This window comes from Puma concolor, chromosome A1 (genome assembly GCF_028749965.1).
Source record: "Puma concolor isolate L17-30 chromosome A1, mPumCon1.1.hap2, whole genome shotgun sequence".
Lineage (NCBI taxonomy): Eukaryota > Metazoa > Chordata > Mammalia > Carnivora > Felidae > Puma > Puma concolor.
The window spans coordinates 138243558-138260849 of record NC_141667.1 but is presented as its reverse complement, the minus strand read 5'-3'; the positions used below and the strand labels follow the sequence as shown (position 1 = coordinate 138260849).

The 17292-nt window shown below is 45.8% G+C and overlaps 1 protein-coding gene across 5 annotated transcripts in view; it reads right to left on the bottom strand.

Annotated features, from left to right (window-relative positions):
- The window catches only part of ZNF608 (zinc finger protein 608), a 120593-nt gene that overhangs the window by 56405 nt on the left and 46896 nt on the right, over window positions 1-17292 (bottom strand). For 4 of the 5 annotated variants that reach the window (XM_086705238.1, XM_086705257.1, XM_086705233.1 and 1 more), the window contains one exon: window positions 7694-7949. The exons of the other annotated variant lie outside the window; for it this stretch is intronic. In XM_086705238.1, coding sequence (XP_086561364.1) covers window positions 7694-7949 — 256 coding nt within the window. The remainder of the gene's footprint in view (window positions 1-7693; window positions 7950-17292) is intronic. 5 annotated transcript variants of the gene reach the window in all.

The following is a 17292-nucleotide window of genomic DNA, read 5'->3' as shown; positions in this document are numbered from 1 at the left end:
GCTGCCTTGCATAGAGAAATCCCATTCTAAGTCTCCTTCATAAACATACAGATGATAACAGTGCACTTTGCATTCTGTTCTAAGGTTTAAAGGAAATTATTATCTAGGAGGCATGTCTAGCACAATGCCTGGTACAAACACTCAGCAAATCAATCCCTTCTCTCATCCATAAAATACACATTAAAGCAACGAAGAGTCAAAGACAGCGATGCCAATGAAACAGGGGCTGGGGTAAGCGGGAGTGACTGCTGGTGGGATACAGGGATTCCTTGAGGTAATGAAATTGTTCGAAAATTAACTGTGGTGATGGTTGCGGGACTCCTTAATACATTCAAAATAAATAAAATAAATAAACCCGCTGAATTATCCACTTTAAATGGATGGATTGTATGCTGTGTGAATTAGATCTCAATCAAGTTGCTATAAACACTGTATGTAAAAAGTTAATGAAATACTCGCCATCAACATTCCCAGGGGGGCCAAAAAACGATTCTCTGCAACCAATGAGAGTATCTTCATTTTTGTGATTAGAAAACAAACAGGCCTTCAGGGGCGCCTGGGTGGCTCAGTCGGTTAAGCATCCGACTCTTGATTTCAGCTCAGGTCGTGATCTCGTGGTCTGGAGATCCGGGTGGAGCTTGCTTAAGATTCTCTCTCTCCCTCTCCCTCTGCCCCTCCCCCGTGCACTCCCTCTCTCTCAAAAAAAAAAAAAAAAAAACATAAAAAGAAAAAGAAAATATGTCTTCAGTTCAAAGTCACTATAGTATTAAGACTCAAGATTTTCTTACCAACTTCTTTATAGGGAAAATCAAACCAAAGGAGGACAACACTATACACGCGAATCTTAGAACACAGCTTCTTAAATCTTTTACTATGATACTCAAGTCCTAAAGGAAGTTCCATTTTACACGTCTTACATTCTGTATTCACATCTACAAGTTTCGCTACCGTATCAACCAACCAAAGGTTAACAAAAGGCCTTTACGCGGGGAGTTTAAAACTGACTGCTTCATTACTTAACACGTAATGTCAACACCAAAATACACACACAAGTGACACAAAAAGAACAAATGTTTGGTCTGAAAACATGAAGCTGAATCCTAACAGCAGCTTATTTTTCACGCTGACAAGCGGTGATGTGACTGTGGTATTGCTTTCCAGCAAAATGTGCCATCACGCATCCCATCAGATGGTTGCCCCGTGTACCTCATCAGGAAAGCATAAAACAGGTAGGTCCAGAGGAAAGGAAAGCCCAGGAAGACGGCCCAGGCAAGCCTTCCCTTGGTCCCTTTCTTATACTCCCCTTCATTCATAAATCTTTACAGAGTGCACAGTGCAAGCACCTGGCCCCCATGTTCAATTTCTGATTTTTTGGTGAAACCGGTAAACGCGAGTTTCTGTGATGTTAAAAAAAAACCAAGTAACTTCGATGTGCATTGTAACTGTTTCTAATCTACATCCTTAGACCAAGCTCGTTTTTATTAGAAAAAAAGTTTTTCGCCACCGAACACAGAACGATCACATACCCAAGATGGTATGCGGTCCAGCAAACATACAGAGAGGGTTTGCCAGCTGGGTTGCCTTTCGCCTGTGAAAACAGTTGGGACTTGGGCACTCTGGAGGCCCATCCTGGAGCTGCTCGCCACCAAGGGTGACGAACGTCCGCTTTTCGTTGGCAACCACCACGGCAAGCGTGCCCAGCGGGGCGAGGATAAAATGTTGGCCAACACACAGAGCGGCACTGACTAGTAGTTCCTCCAGCCCTCCAACCCTCTGTTGAGTTCACGTTGAACAGCAAGGCCGGACGCTTTTTTTCCACTAGCTCAGGGACTAACCGGCTGGGCCCACCTGCGAAACTCACAGACCACAGGCTGGTTTACCTCCACTTAGCACATCACTGATAGGAGAAGGGCGTCCGTGAGCCATCTTCACGTTCCCCGTGGCTGCATAGCTCTTAATCCTCCCTGGTGTGGCAGGTAATGAAATGAGAAGCGAAAGCGGGCATCTGACTCGCCTTGTGAGTCAAAGCTGAATTTATAAAATCACTGGGAAATACCTCAATAAGTAATAACATTTCACTCGGTGAAAAAAAAGTTAACGCACCAACCCCGTGCTCCAATACCGAAAACACAAAGCGAGCCGGGATTCGTATTTAATCTCTTCTCCAATCAAAATTGAAAAAGAAAGTCCCCAGCTCCAGGAACAAGTTTGGGCAGTCAATACCGCAGAACAGGAGTAACAACACCGTACGTCAGATCTGTCGTCAATTTATACAGGATCGTTTGCCTATTAAGGACTTAACTTGAAACCCCCCTGCTTCCCATGTAAGCACTATCCTCTTTGTGACTTTGGAGATGCGGGAGAAGCAGAAGAACTGAAGAGCATCTCTGGTGGTTTGAAGACAATCACTGACTTCCCCAACTGGTCACCTTTAAAACATTCATTCTTGGGGCGCCTGGGTGGCTCAGTCGGTAAGCGTCCGACTTCAGTTCAGGTCATGATCTCATGGTTCGTGAGTTCAAGCCCCGCGTCGGGCTCTGTGCCGACAGCTCACAGCCCGGAGCCTGCTTCAGATTCTGTGTCTCCCTCTCTCTCTGCTCCTCCCCCACTCACACTCCGTCTCTCTCAAAAATAAATAAACATCAAAAAAAAAAAAAATTAAAACATTAATTCCCAAGACTGCTGTTCTTGGAAAACACACAGAACATCAGATGGAGAAACTCAAAGAACCATTCTTCCTTTTACACCAGATGCTAATAAGTCTTCTCTAAAAAAAAAAAAACACACTTACTCACTTTAATAAGCTGCCAGTTGCATTTTCACTGTCCCCTCTGAAAGCTCCCAGCGATGCTGGGAGTCCAGTCTTTTATTTGCTGCTTTATTATTAACTTTTCTTTACTACTCTGGGTTTCTGAACTATTTCAAAAATGATTCAGCAGAAACCACACAGAAACGAAGGCGCCATTTCTGGCTCAGTGAAGAACCACGCAGGAAGGTCCACACCACCACATTAATAAATCAGGAAGAGTGGTACCAATCGGATGTTCATTACACCCCAAAACCTCTGTGAAGGCCAGGTTCGGGATCAAACGCCGGACCCCCTTTGTCATTAGCACAGGGGTGAAATGGTGATGTTCACCAGCCACACTACAGCATCTGGACAGACATTATCTACCCTGCAAGGTAAACAGGGGGAGGGTGCCTGTCCACTTCATCCCTGAGAAAAATGAGGCAATAACACAGTGACTTCCTTAAAGGGAAAAGGTCAAGCAGCTTGCAAAGGGTGAGGACATCCCCTCTTTCCCCCGAGGCAGTGGTTCTCCATCCTGTTTGCACATTAGAATCCCCTGGGGAGTACTGGAAAAAAATAATCAGACAAAAAGCCCCACCAAGGCCAGGTCAGCAAACCAGAGCAAAGTGCCATCCCAGACCAAGCCTAGAAGTGGTGCCCGGGCGTGTGTGAATAGCTCTCCGGGTGGTTCAAAGGCACAGGGTTGAGAACCCCAGGCCTCTACCTCTAGATGCTTTAAAGGCCACAGTAAATGACAGTTGTAACAAGGAAACACAGCTGTGTAGCTGAACCAAGTATGTTCTCAGATAGGGGAAAAAAAAAAAAAACAGGGAGGGAGAAAAAGTCCAATAAGAAATACGATTTAATAAAATTCCAAAGGAAAATGCGTTCATAAGAGCTAAAGAGCCAAGCTCAACAGGTAGGTATTTACACGCCACATTTTTTCTGGTTTTATGTCCCCCACGCCCACGCCCACCCCCACCCCCCAGAAGAGCAAATTTCCAAACAAATAACTATACACAGGCATGTGCGTCCCAAATGTCAGGAGTGAAACGCTAAGGAAATTCTTTCCAACATCTGAGAGTAATTTTGTACAATACCTCATTGCTCCTATGTGCTCACCTTAAAGAAGCAAGAGCAGAGTAAAATAACTAAACATCCAAATGCAGTAATAGTTTTTCTCTCCTATTAAGCACGCTCTGAAACCCACTAATTATTTCCAGAGGGAACTTCTCTCGTAACATGGTACTCCGGAGGACAATTTGGTTCTCAGGCAACCAGGACTCCATGTACTGGCGGTAACACTAAGGGGAAAGTCTGTGACTCAAAGAACCCTCCAGAAATGAGAGATTCCCAGCACAAGAAATAATTAATATTTAGTGGGGATTTCATAGTTCAGTCTTGCTCTTCCCCACTACCTTCCCAAAAACAAGAAAAAAATCGTAAGAACACTCAATGTCCCCCCAAAGACTGCAGACACGAGCTCTTAACACTTCTAGGATCTTCAATATAGACGCGCGCGCGCACACACACACACACGCATACACACACCTATGAATGCACCTAACACATTAGGTTTGTTAAAAACACCACCAGGTACACAATAACCTCAAAATGAAACTACAAGGGAAGAAATTTCTTTCAGCTCAATCTACAGGACATGAGTCCCAGGCAACTGACAGTTTCCTGCCTGTGTCCTAAGTGCTCAGTTTGCCTTTTGTTAATGAAACCCCCATTCTAGAAAACTAATGTGGCTTCCTTTCCCCTCTCCTTCTTCCCAAACCCACTCTCTTTTAACTCTGCCCAATAACCGGCTCCAAATGCGTTTGTTCTGTTTCTCTCTTTGTTTTTCCCCAAAGGGAAAAATTAATGGTCGAGTGGGTTTAATTTTTAAATTGGTCCAAGAGGTTTAAAGAGGCTGTACTGAAAAAAAAAAATAAATAAATAAAAAAAAAAAAAAAAAGGGGCGCCTGGCTGGCGCAGTCGGTTAAGCGTCCGACTTCAGCCAGGTCACGATCTCGCGGTCCGTGGGTTCGAGCCCCGCGTCGGGCTCTGGGCTGATGGCTCAGAGCCTGGAGCCTGTTTCCGATTCTGTGTCTCCCTCTCTCTCTGCCCCTCCCCCGTTCATGCTCTGTCTCTCTCTGTCCCAAAAATAAATAAACGTTGAAAAAATAATAATAATAATAAAGAGGCTGTACTGAGAAGAAGGAAAAAAAAAAAAGGCAAATGGAACTCTCTTGAAAATGGTTACACATTAAACACATATCTTACCGTCCAGGCTAAGGAGGGGTTTTTTTTGTTTGTTTGTTTTGTTTTTTAAATAAGGAGAGTTCTTAAATTCTGTTGAAGATCTGAAGTTTAGTTTATTCAGCAAGAATAACTCTGTTCACTGCTCCAGCTCCTTCTTGTCACCACCATCAACATCCACACATTCCAAACCCTGGAAAATGTGAGGGAGTAACAAGAAGGCTGGGGCTGCAGAAGGTTCCATTCCCATGTCCAAAAAGCACCTAAAGCTGCCAGCGTGCCCCATGGGGACGGAAGACAACCTTGGGGACGGATGGGTCACAGCACACAGAAGCAGGTGCACAGACTCAGGAGACGGATTTCTCAGAGAACAGAGCACAACTGGGGAGGCTGTACCTGCATCACCACCAAATAAAACTAATCAAAAAGAATAATCGTAATAATGAAACACCACAAAGCTCTTTGACCGTTTGCCCAGAGTTACGACAGGTTTTGAATACAATTGGCTTTTTTCTCAGTAATCTCATCTCTTCTTAGAAGCTAAGGTTCAAGTCAAAACCAAGCAGACTTCCAAGCCACGGGAAAAATAACCCGAGACTTATAGGCATGCCAGAAAGTTTGTGGCTAATCTTACAACATGCACCGCCCAGTGAGGTCACACTGCAGGAAGTCGGTCCTGTCGCACACAGGAATAAATAAAATAATGACAAGCAATAAGCCAACAGGCGCTAAGTCGTAGCTGAGAAATAAATGGGAGGTGGCACCTCACCCAAATGAGCGAGCGATTCAAGTCCAAGAAAAATCTTTCTTTCAAGTTTATGGAAATTAACCCTTAGCCTTTCCAAATCCTTTTCTGTTCCTGAATCCTCGGTACCCGGACTCATAATTTAACTACAACATTAGATTCGTGTGTTGCTTCCTTCTCTGTACTTTTCTCACCAACATACCAGTCAGATGCCCTTAGCCACCACTTTTCTAAGGAAAACCCGAGAAGACAGAGGGTGTGCAATGCAAAGAGAGGCAAGAGAAGAGGAGTTGCTCCCCACACAGAAGCCCTTGCCCAGAGAGGGTGTTTCAACAGGTAAGCAAGAGAGGAAAATTTTAATTCCAGCTCCTCCTAATCTGGTTACAGGGGGCCAAGGCTTCCCCGCTAAAAGTACAAAGAGGATGGGGCCCCAAAACACCAAGCGTTTCTAAAGCTAAAAGTAAATTTTAACTAGCACTTTCGGTTGAAACAAAGAGAGAGAGCCCTTCGTATCTGCTGCTTTCATTCACCTTCTCTGGTTCCTTCTTAAATAATTATTTTTCCCTACTGATGCTGTCTACGAAATTTTGTACCCGGTTAAAAAATGTATCTTTCAGGACCTCGAAGATTTTTCTACAATTTTTGCTTTTCTTTCTTGAAACGGTGCGCGCTCTTTTCCGCCTTCTGACAATTACACTCACACCTGACACCGGATATTCATTCTTCGTTGTTGTTCTCTGCTTTCGTTCCCTCGTGTGGTCCTATTCTCAATTCTTTTCTCTCAACTACTTCCTCCCCAGCAATGATCTCCAATTATTCCCCCTTCCCATCCAGGCAGTCTCCTTGGCATATAGTTTTCCTTTGTCCCCTGGGAGTTTGAGCCCTCAATTTTTTTCCCCCTTGATACAGAGGGCCCTGGACAGTGACTCTGGGTCTCAGACCTTTCTGGTTACCCGCGTCTTTGCCCTTACTCCTTGTCCCACCTGTCCATGATACTGACACCGATCATCTCCCTTCTCCTTGACCAATCTAGCTTTGAGGCAAAGAAAAGGTTTCCCCTGTGTTCTTCACTCTCCTTTGTTCACCTGGGGCACATACCTTCCTCACCTTTTCTACTCTCATTCCCCAATGGAGCAACGCGGCTCTCTCCTTGGTATTTAGTTTTTAATGACCTGTTGGCCTCTACTATCAATGACACGGGCCATCTGAAACACACCGTACCTGATGATCGTGTGCTATGAGATGTGGCCAACCAGAGTCTGGGTCCACGGTAGGTATGGTATATGCCACATTTATGTTTCTAACAGCAATGACAGACTAATCCTAATCCATTTCTCTTGTGACTATTGGATTATACTTGCCAGATGGCCTGCTGAGCTTAGGGGCAGGGAAGGTGCTATGTCCCCAGTCAAAGAAGAGAAATGACTGGTTCAACTCGGGCTGAAGCCTCTGACCTTGGGTTCGTTAGCCCAGAGCACCAAGCAGCCACAGCCATGTCATGGCCATGGCCCTTGGCTAAACGCAAGAACCCAAATCAGCAGGTCAATTTAAACCTCAACAACTCAAGAACAACCACATCAAGACCGAGAAGAAAGTGAACTTGAGATCAATCCGTCTTCCCCGTTCCCATGATCCCCCTCAGGGCAAAGGGTAACCCTCACCCCTGCTTCCCTGTCTTTCCGTACTGGCACTTGAAACGCAGGCCACTTTTAGGGCCACCTCATCCATCCTGAACGTCAAAGCCGCCGTGAACAGGAAAGAGAAACACGGTTCTGATTTCAACAAAAATCCACAGACGGTATCAAAACCACTTTTCTCTCCTCTCCGATCACCGCCAAACCAAGTCCCCTTACCGGTGGACGTAACGAAATACATCAGGGGGGAAATAGATAAAAGTAAAGTGTATTTACCTTCTTCTGTTTCATGCCACACGATCCCTTCCAAATTCACACTGGTCCCAGGTTCACAGGGCCCAAGACACTCTGGCTCTGTCACTACTCCAACTTCACATGTATTGACACCCACGGAACGAGTCCGAACCAAAAGCTGTTCAACCGGTGCTGCAATATTGGATGAAGATGGGGAAAAGTAGGAGGGCAGAATCTGAGGCGTGAGGCTGCTGGAAATCGGCGGTGGTGGTGCTGGCACTGTAAACAGGGGGTCAACCTGAAAGACAGACAGGCTTACTGCAGGGTGCTGCATTCTCCGAGCTCCTTATAATGCAATCTGTTTATATCACTTCTAGAACACATCACCATTCCAAATTCCATTTGCAAGCAGAACAGACTTCAGGGGTTTTCGTGGGGCCACCACGTAAAGGAGGAGAGAAATGAGCGTTTGAGGTGTTTCACGCCCGACAGGGCCAACCCTGGGGATCCTGCTTCCGGAATAGACAGGCAGGACTCCCAACGTCCTAAATTCACCGATGGAGAACCGTCAGCCTCAGTCGATGTGCGTGAACTCTGCTCTGCAAAATTAGGACTCTTGCCCCCTTGTGATGAAATCTTACGTTCAAAACTACAGTATTTTCCAAAGGAGAAGCTCCAATAAACGCCACAGAGGCATCACTGGGCACTTCAGCATGGGAGATGGGCTAAAATCGTCTTCAAAGTACTTTATAAACCGTAATGAATTAAATCACTACGAAAATACATTAACTGACTCTGCTGAATATGTAAAATACATAAACTTGATTAAACACACTCAAACACATAAACTGGATATTATTAGCATGTATTAAGCATCGACTCCTAATTAAGTATTCTACTGCAAAGTTTAGCAGAATTCACATACGTGGGGAAATAAAGGCCTGTGCCCAACGTCAGCAGAACCGGGAGTTTCTCCAATGCCACATGTCCTTTAGTGGTTCGACTTGGAAAGGTCCCTGATGAGTCTGACCAAGTCCCGGGATTCCACCCTCAAAATCCCAGGAAATAGACATGACAGCCAATATAAGAGCATACGGTGCAATGCCATGTCCTTTGCACCCCTATCCTAGAGAGCAGGAAAGGAGATCTTGAACCATACAATATTCAGGAGCCTGGCCGTGATGAAAACCAAAGGCTATGCATGTACTAAGTAGGCACATCTCCAACCAACCCACTCTCTCATCAGACCCATTTCGATTACAGTTATGACCGGGACAGAACAGTTTTAGCCCTGCTGACGGGTGGTCAGATGTAGAAGAGCCCAATGCAAAGCCCTTCTACACCACGACTCCAGATCGCTTGCCTGGGTCCTCAAGTTACACACAGGTATCACCTACCTATAAGGGAGGCCATCTTGCGTGCTTTATCAGCTGAGCTAACAAATCTTATGTGTGCAAATGACACACAGAAACTATTTCTGGTAAAAGGCCATCCTGGTCTGTAGTTCCTATATGCCCAATTAACCTTTGTAAGAAACCAACGCTTGGCTATTAGACGTGCTATTACATAGTCTTTGTTGTTTAAAACACACACACACACGTACACACACAGAGTGCGTTTCAAGACAAGTTATAGGAGGAGGCGTGCTCCTGGTTGAACAGCTGAAGCAGTCATGTGTGTGGGCTCCTTGTTCATATGACTGTAGGAACTATTCCTACAGTTTGCCTTTCGCTAAAATGATCAAGTGACGTTCACTTGCCTGAATGATCCAAGATGCAATAGAACAGCGCTTCGCCCATCTGCATGCGAAAGAAACTTAATTTCCTGCTCTCCAAGCTGCCATAAAACTTCTTTTGCTCCACGCTTTTTATTGTTCTGCATTCTTGATCACAGAGCCCAAGAAAGAAAAGCATTTAACGGTCCCAAACCCCAGATCTTGTGATTTATGCTTCCGCGTAAATGCAGCTTAATGTGGATCAAAGTTCACACTGATAGTTCCTATTTTAACACTGAGCTGACAAATGAAGAAAGGGGTTCCAAGGGAGGAAATGCGGGGGTGGGGGGGCATGCAAAAAATCCATTGCTACCTTGTCGTCTGTATTAAACTAAAACATTTAGAACCACTTTCCAGAATTTAAAAAGAAAAAAAAAAAAAAGGCCAAGAAAAATTATAAACCGGCTACTGGGTTGTTTTTTTTTTTTTTTGCATGTTTGCCAACAAATTCTTAATTTGTACAGTTAGTTGTAAAATGGGTTTAATGACTGCTACACACAGAAACTGAAAAGACAAAACAGAACGATACTCTCAAAATACTCTTTAGATCACGTGATTGACAGCCTACGTTAATTCCAAGAAAATACAGTTTCAATCGGAGAAACAAGAAAATAGGATGAAATGAAAGGAGGGAAGGCAGCTAAGAGAGCATGAATTCCCTTTGGGAGATCAGGATACAATGAGGCAAAGCCTGCAATACAAAGTTTTAAGGACAGGGCATGTTGGATGCTAGTATTTTGGCTCTAACTCTGACGATAATTAGCATGTGACTTTGGAGAGTCACTTAACCTCACTAAGGACCATTTTCCTCACAACTGGAAAATGCATCCTCCAGCCGCCTACTGATAACAAATCCTATTACAATAGAATTCCTGGGCTAAATCCCCATTTCAGTATAACTCCAACTACGAATATATCTGCACACAGATACACACACACATGAACCTACTCCTTGGGATATGTAAGTGACTCCAAAGATCAAATTTCTAAAGAATCTAGAAGACTTGAGGGGAGAGGCAATGGTATCCTGGGCCTACGAGCAACTTAACGGTGTTTATTTCCATTCACACAATCCAAGGGCAGTGAACAAAGCTTAGTTGATAGCATTTATCGAGCAGACCTCGGAACCCCGTCCCCAAGGCTTCCAGTGAGAAGCTAAGGTTCGGAGAGTCTGACTATAAACATGAACTTAATCATCAACAGTCCCCCAATACAAGACCACACCCCAGTGGTCTAATGGCTTCCATTAGAAGCCCCTCTTCCCCAGAGGTCACCAACCACAGAGGAGGGTAAGGAATCACAGCCACTCCCAGAGGTGTTTTACACTGGGAGGTATGCTACTTTTTCAAACATCACAAATTTTCACAAACACAAAAACTTAGGGACAAGTATGAATGTCTACTATCTCTTAAAATAATAACGAGATAACGTACGGGGCTCGGCCAGCGATTCCTCGCGGCATCAACTGACAGGGCTTAGGCCTTGCAGTGACCAGCTGAGTTTGCCTTTGCAGCCCTCCCCTGAGACAATCACAGAATGTCTGCCCCTAGAAGACCACGTAGCCAGCCTCCTCATTCTAGAGAGAAACTTGGCCTATATTTGCACAAAGGCAATAAGTAAGGTACCTCTGGGGGCAGCCCAAGTGAAAATAAAACAGCATCCTATAAGCAGTAGGAGCTCAAGTACACACACGAGGAGCCAAGAGAGAGGTGGAAGGGAAATAACTCAGTGTCTGAGGGCACCTGGGTGGCTCAGTCGGTTAAGCATCCAACTTTGGCTCATGTCACGATCTCGGGGTTCCTGGGTTCAAACCCCGCGTCAGGCTCTGTGCTGACAGCTCAGAGCCTGGAGCCTGCTTCGGATTCCGTGTCTCCCTCTCTCTCTCTGCCCCTCCCCGCTTATGCTCTCTCTCTCTCTCTCACCGTCTCTCAAAAATAAATAAATATTTTAAAAATAATAATAAAATAAAATAAATAATACAGTGTACAGAGTCGCTAATTCTTTCCGCCAGCGAATGCCCCCAGTAAGAGATGCCCCCTACAAAAGGTTTCAGTTCTCTTGTGAGTCTTACAGTATCTAAAACAAAGCCACATGCACCATGTGTAAAGCAGGATCTGGAAGGATTTTCAGTAGTGTTTTTACCTCCTACCAAAGATCAACTCCACTGCGCTGATTTCCAGCTCACTGATCCATAGACGGAACCGTACCTTCTTCAACCAATGAGGCTCGTGAAGACAGAGAGAAGCAATGGTCCCTAGGAGAAGCCCCTCCAAGAGGCATACACTTGGACGTGGTAGTGGCGGCCCTCAGGTTGCGATAGGTTCAAATCCCTACCTCCCTGTTACTCGCTGTGGGGGACCCCTGAGCAAATAACCTGGCTACTCAGAGGCTCAACGTCTGCATCTCAGAAATCGGAGTAAGAATAACAGTTACGCCCACAGGGTCACAGTGAAGACTCAGTGAGATGACTCACATAAAGTGAAGGCTCAGCAAAGTGCTTAGCTCAGTAAATGCTGGCTTGGAAAAAGAGAAAGAAAAAAAAAAAAAAAGTCCCTGGTCTGATATTACAGTTCTCTAACCCTGCATGCAACCTTACAAAGCTCCTTTTTATATCCTACTATATTTAACATAAATCTATAATCCCCTCCAAATGCATGGTTAAGTGCGGTTACAGTGTGTTAAAAGTATAAGAAAAAGGGCTTAACCCTGAGAAGCTCAGCCTGGGGGAAAATACTGCTTCTTTCATACGGTGGCATCTGGCAGCAGTCGGCCCAGCCTAATCGCCCCCCAATTTTACAGATCTTGATGAGCCCTAGACCTCTACAAAATCTCCTACTAATCTCTAGCCACACCTCTTGTTCATGTGCTGCCGCTCCCCCAAAAGTCGTCCCTGAGTCATCACAACTTGATCACATAGCCCCCCAATAAATAACGCCTACACACCCGCTACATGCCAGGCACCCCGCGCAGGCTGCTAGCAGGACGAGAGCAGGTGCAACCCGAATGGGTCCGTGCTGTCCTGGGCTTACTGCCTAATCAGCAGGACTGTGCCACTCATCATCAAATACTCACGCAAGTACAGCAAAATTCCACCTGTAATTGCAGAACCACAATCAAGGGGCCGTCCATAGGACCTGAGCGCAAAACATAGCATGTAGTGAAAGGCAAGGCGGTGCAGGGATCAGTCTTCAGAGCTCGAATCCCACCTCCTTCCGTTACATAACCTTTAGGCAAAGTCACCTGATCTCTCTGGGACTCAATGGCTTCATCTGTAAAATGGAAATAACCCGTGCCTAAAGGGACTACTACATGAGCCCCAACAACCCTAGTCCAGGTCTGGGTATGGAGCAGCGCTCAATAAATAAGAGCTGTTGCCACGGCCAATATTATCATCATTATTGCAAATATAATTGAGATCTGAACTAAAAAAGAAATCAATGTAGGATTTGCTACATTCAAAGACAACTCACCGGAGGCAATTATGAATACCCTTTGCAGGGGGAAGGTACTCTACAATAGTACTAATCAGATATTCCAGGTAAAAGTCACTGGGGAATTATTAGTCTAATAATACTAACACGCAGGAGAAAAGACCAGAATAGAGAACTGGCCAGCATTAGCAATGGTTCCTTTGTCACAGCTCTATTCTGTCTTCTTGATGGGACACTGATGTAACCTATTAGAGCCCAAAAAATAGAAGCAGGAAAACAGCCATCTCCAGTTGGGGGTGGGGGGGAGGAGAAAGAGACCCATAAGTCTAACAGCTGGTGGTGGCAGCCTGTCAAACTGAGGAAAGTTAATGTCAAGAACAGACGCGCGGCAGTCTCTCACTGTTATTTTTGCATGATTATTCCCAGGTGTTGGTGCACGCTGAGCAGTAGCCTGGCTATTTATCACTCGAGAGAGCCGAAGAGCAAGGGAGTGGGGGAGGAGGGGAGGCAGAGAGGCGGGGAAGAAAAGGTTATTTACACAGATAGCGGCACTTAGCGTGTGTAATCAGAGGGCTGGGGGGAAAAAATCCGCAGAGAGATTCTGGCAATATTTTCTCAGTTCACCTTATTTCAAGGGCTTCTTGAGCGCTGATGAGCAAGGAAGGCTACAAAGCAGGAGTGTTCACAGTAACAGCTTTGCTTCACTCCAGCACCGTGTCAGCCAGTGATGGGTTCCAATACTGGAAACTGACAGCCAACGAGGAAGGGTGCTGGGGGGCACCGTGGGCCGGCACTCCTGCAGCCAAAGAGGTGCAAAGAGACGGGTGATCTGTGGCGGGATGCGGTGTAGCCAGGCAGAGGGAGAAGGGGTGTCCAGGGCCAGGGGCAGAGACAGGCAAGCCCCAACGGAAGGTCTGAACCCTGACTGGGGAGTTTGCCCTTCTGGCTGCTTCCATCTCTTGCAAAAGTCTCCACGCTCATCTGGCTCTTAACCCTTCAATCCTGGGATTCTCGGATCAACAACAACCAGGGCGGAAACGGGGTTTTATTTTGCTCGGTCAATATTTTTACATTCGGTGGGCGTGCTGGGGCACAATTACTTAATGCTCACGTTTTCTCCCTATCGTGGCATTTGGCTGTTTTACGAGATTGCCCACAGTCACCTCTTTCATTTAAAACGCATTAGACAGACACTGCATTTCATGCAGGGGAAATCACAGCTCTTTGAGGGTGACCACTGCCACCGTCTCTCACTCTGCATTTTAACCACCCTTGGTGCCGGACATGGCTGCTGCTTCATTAGCGAAGAAGGGAAGCTTAAAAAAAAAAAAAAGGATCTCTTCTCCGAAATGAACGGTCAAGGGTGAATTTCCACCCCCGATACGGAAACCTGAACAAACGTATGCCGGTCAGTCCTAACGGTGTCTTTCCTAAATGGGGTGGAGACTTTTCCTTTCGGATCCACGATCAAAGCAACCTTCCGCTCTAGGTTTGAGAACCTTGGTTCTCAAACAACACGGGTGAGTTCCCAGTTCACGGTCTACTGTGCACCACACTTCAGACATTTCCTATCTCCTTTACGTCCCGACATCCCCATTTTATAGAGGTGAACACTGAGGATGGACAACTGGTTCAAGGCCAAAATTTTAAAATCCATGGGCTTTCCTGTAAAAATACTCGCAACAGAGGGAGACACCGTTTCACCTCTCTTACAGAGCATACTCCATGTGCTCACGCTAAATCTTCGCAAGATTATGAAAGGCCAAGTATTTACATACAGGGAAAAGGAAATTTGGGAAAAGAAACTGAAAAAAAAGGTTTTTTTTAATCTTTATTTCTTTTTGAGAGAGAGACAGAGTGCGAGCAGGGGAGGAACAGAGAGAGAGGGAGACACAGAATCCAAAGCAGGCTCCAGGCTCCGAGCTGTCAGCACAGAGCCCGACGCGGGGCTCGAACTCACGGACCGCGAGATCATGACCTGAGCCGAAGTCGGACGCTTAACCGACTGAGCCACCCAGGAGCCCCATGGGAAAAGAAACTTTAAAAGGTCACTCAGGGTTGGTGGCCCAGCCAGAACTTGAACCCACAGTGGTCTAAGAGGAAAAGCAAACTCTCCTACATATCAAATACAACATGAAAAGATGGAAGGAAACCTTCCTCCTAGGGTAATTTCTGACCCTTCCCTGTAGGTTAGAACTCACACACCTGAATCACTTTTTTTTTTTTTTTTTTTGCACAGAGTTCAGAGCGTGCCTCTGGGGGCATCTCATAAGCAAATACTGCAGTCCCTTCCGGAAAACTCCCTCAAAGGCCTCACGGAAACCAAAGCTCAGGGTTAGTTTTGTTCTTTTAAATCAACCAATTCTAAAAGCTCCAACTACATACGATGGCTGGGAATGACACCATCATTTTCACTTTCTCATTTCGTGAAGACCAGAGGCCACCCTAAATAAAAAGCCACAGATTAAGCTGCTAAAGGGCTTTTACGGACCTGGTAGGGTTGGACCAGGGCCCTGGCCCCAGGACAGCTGCTTCCATTTCCAATCATGCCAAAATCACAGAATGCCAACCCAGGGTCTCTCTACGGGGCTGCTTGGGGGACGGCAAGCAGCACCAGGAGGAGGCCACTGGACTGGTGAGTCACCTCAGAAGTGTCCCTGTGTGCAGGTCACAAAGCACAGACACATAAAGGCCGGCGACAGGACTTTGAACAACAGTGACCAGGTTTAACTTCATTCTCCAGACGGGACAATTTTCAAAGACAAACAGAAGGCACGGAGTAGAATTCAACTACTGGATTCAGGGTCGAGTTTTTGTTTTTGTTTGGAAGCCAAATGGAATTCTCCTGCAGAAGGTTCTCAACTGGGTAGGCTCCAGAGCAGGGGCTTCAAGGGCAGGTGCAGGGGACACAAGGGCTCGGTCTTGGAGGTCGGCCGACCCCACCAGCCCACATCAGCTGTCATACCCTTAAGCTTCATTTGTGACCTCTGCAAACAAAACGGGTCCTGCTGCTGAGCCACAGATGCCTCTTCTGTTTTAAAAGTGACACTGACGTCTTCAGCTGCTCAGAGAGCTGGCTGTGCTCAAACAGGAACACTAAGGGACCAGCGTTTGTTTTTCTTTTTTTTTTTTTTTATGTTGTCCATAAGGGTTCTCTGATTTTCTCTCATCCTGCTCATTTCCAAAGTTACTTAAAACACAAAAATAAGCCGCAAAGAAAGGAGACCATCAAACAGGTACTTAAAAGTCTGTCTTCTTGAGGCGCCTGGGTGCCGCAGTTGGTTAAGCCTCCGACTTCGGCTCAGGTCACGATCTCGCGGTCCGTGGGTTCGAGCCCCGCGTCGGGCTCTGGGCTGACGGCTCGGAGCCTGGAGCCTGTTTCCGATTCTGTGTCTCCCTCTCTCTCTGCCCCTCCCCCGTTCGTGCTCTGTCTCTCTCTGTCCCAAAAATAAATAAACGTTAAAAAAAAAAAATTTTTTTAAAGTCTCTCTTCTTTCACTAATTCTTTTCACGAGTTCCTGGCCTTTGCAGAAAGCTGCATTCCTGAACATTTCCACACAAATCCCATTTCCATCAATTCAACCTGGTTCCCAATCCCCTAGGAGTGAAAAAAGCAGCTCGGTGATAAAACTCTGCGCGTCTAACTCTGGACCTTGATTAACATGGGTGCAACTATCGTACTAAACAAATCAAGTTCAAAATACCTGAATGAATATCTTAGCAGACACTGGCCATCTTTCCACTGCCCATCTTTGTAGGACCCTGACTTCTCCTTGAAAGTAGGTTGAAACGAGGGAAAAGTCACAGGCCTCTCATCCTACTGGACACAGACATGACTTTAAGGGAAAAAGGAAGGGAGGAATAAAAGGAAAGAAGGGCCTATTTGGAAAAATCACTTTATTCTTATTCTCAACCAAGAGTGGTTCTTTTCTTCACCTTGTATTATGGAATCTCACTTGCAACTGCTAAAAAGAGTGTCTTCCATTGAAATTTGAGACATTTGAGTTGCAAATGCAATACATGCTCATCACAACAAATTCAATAATAAGGAAGCTCCTGAGTCACGCTGTATGGGAACCAATATGGCACCTTGGCCTGGGTCAAAAATCTGCTCCTCCCAAGCATGGCGGGTCACCCACAGAAGGGGACAACCTAGACTCCCTGCCCAGGATACCACCTTGGTGTCATTCACCCTCCCCCCTGCAAAATCTAAACTCTGCCCACTTAAACCCACTGCATGCCTAAGAGGCAGTGTGTGCCCATCTCACCTCTTTCCTCTGTACTTCCCACATGCTGATCCAAAAAACTGATCAATTTCAGTGAATTCATGAAAGCTCTGAAATTTTAATTTCCCAGTGAACCAGAATACATGACTCGGTAAGGCTTTCCATGGTTTGTCATGGAGATGCAGGGCTTGGGGAGGGAGGGAGGGAGGG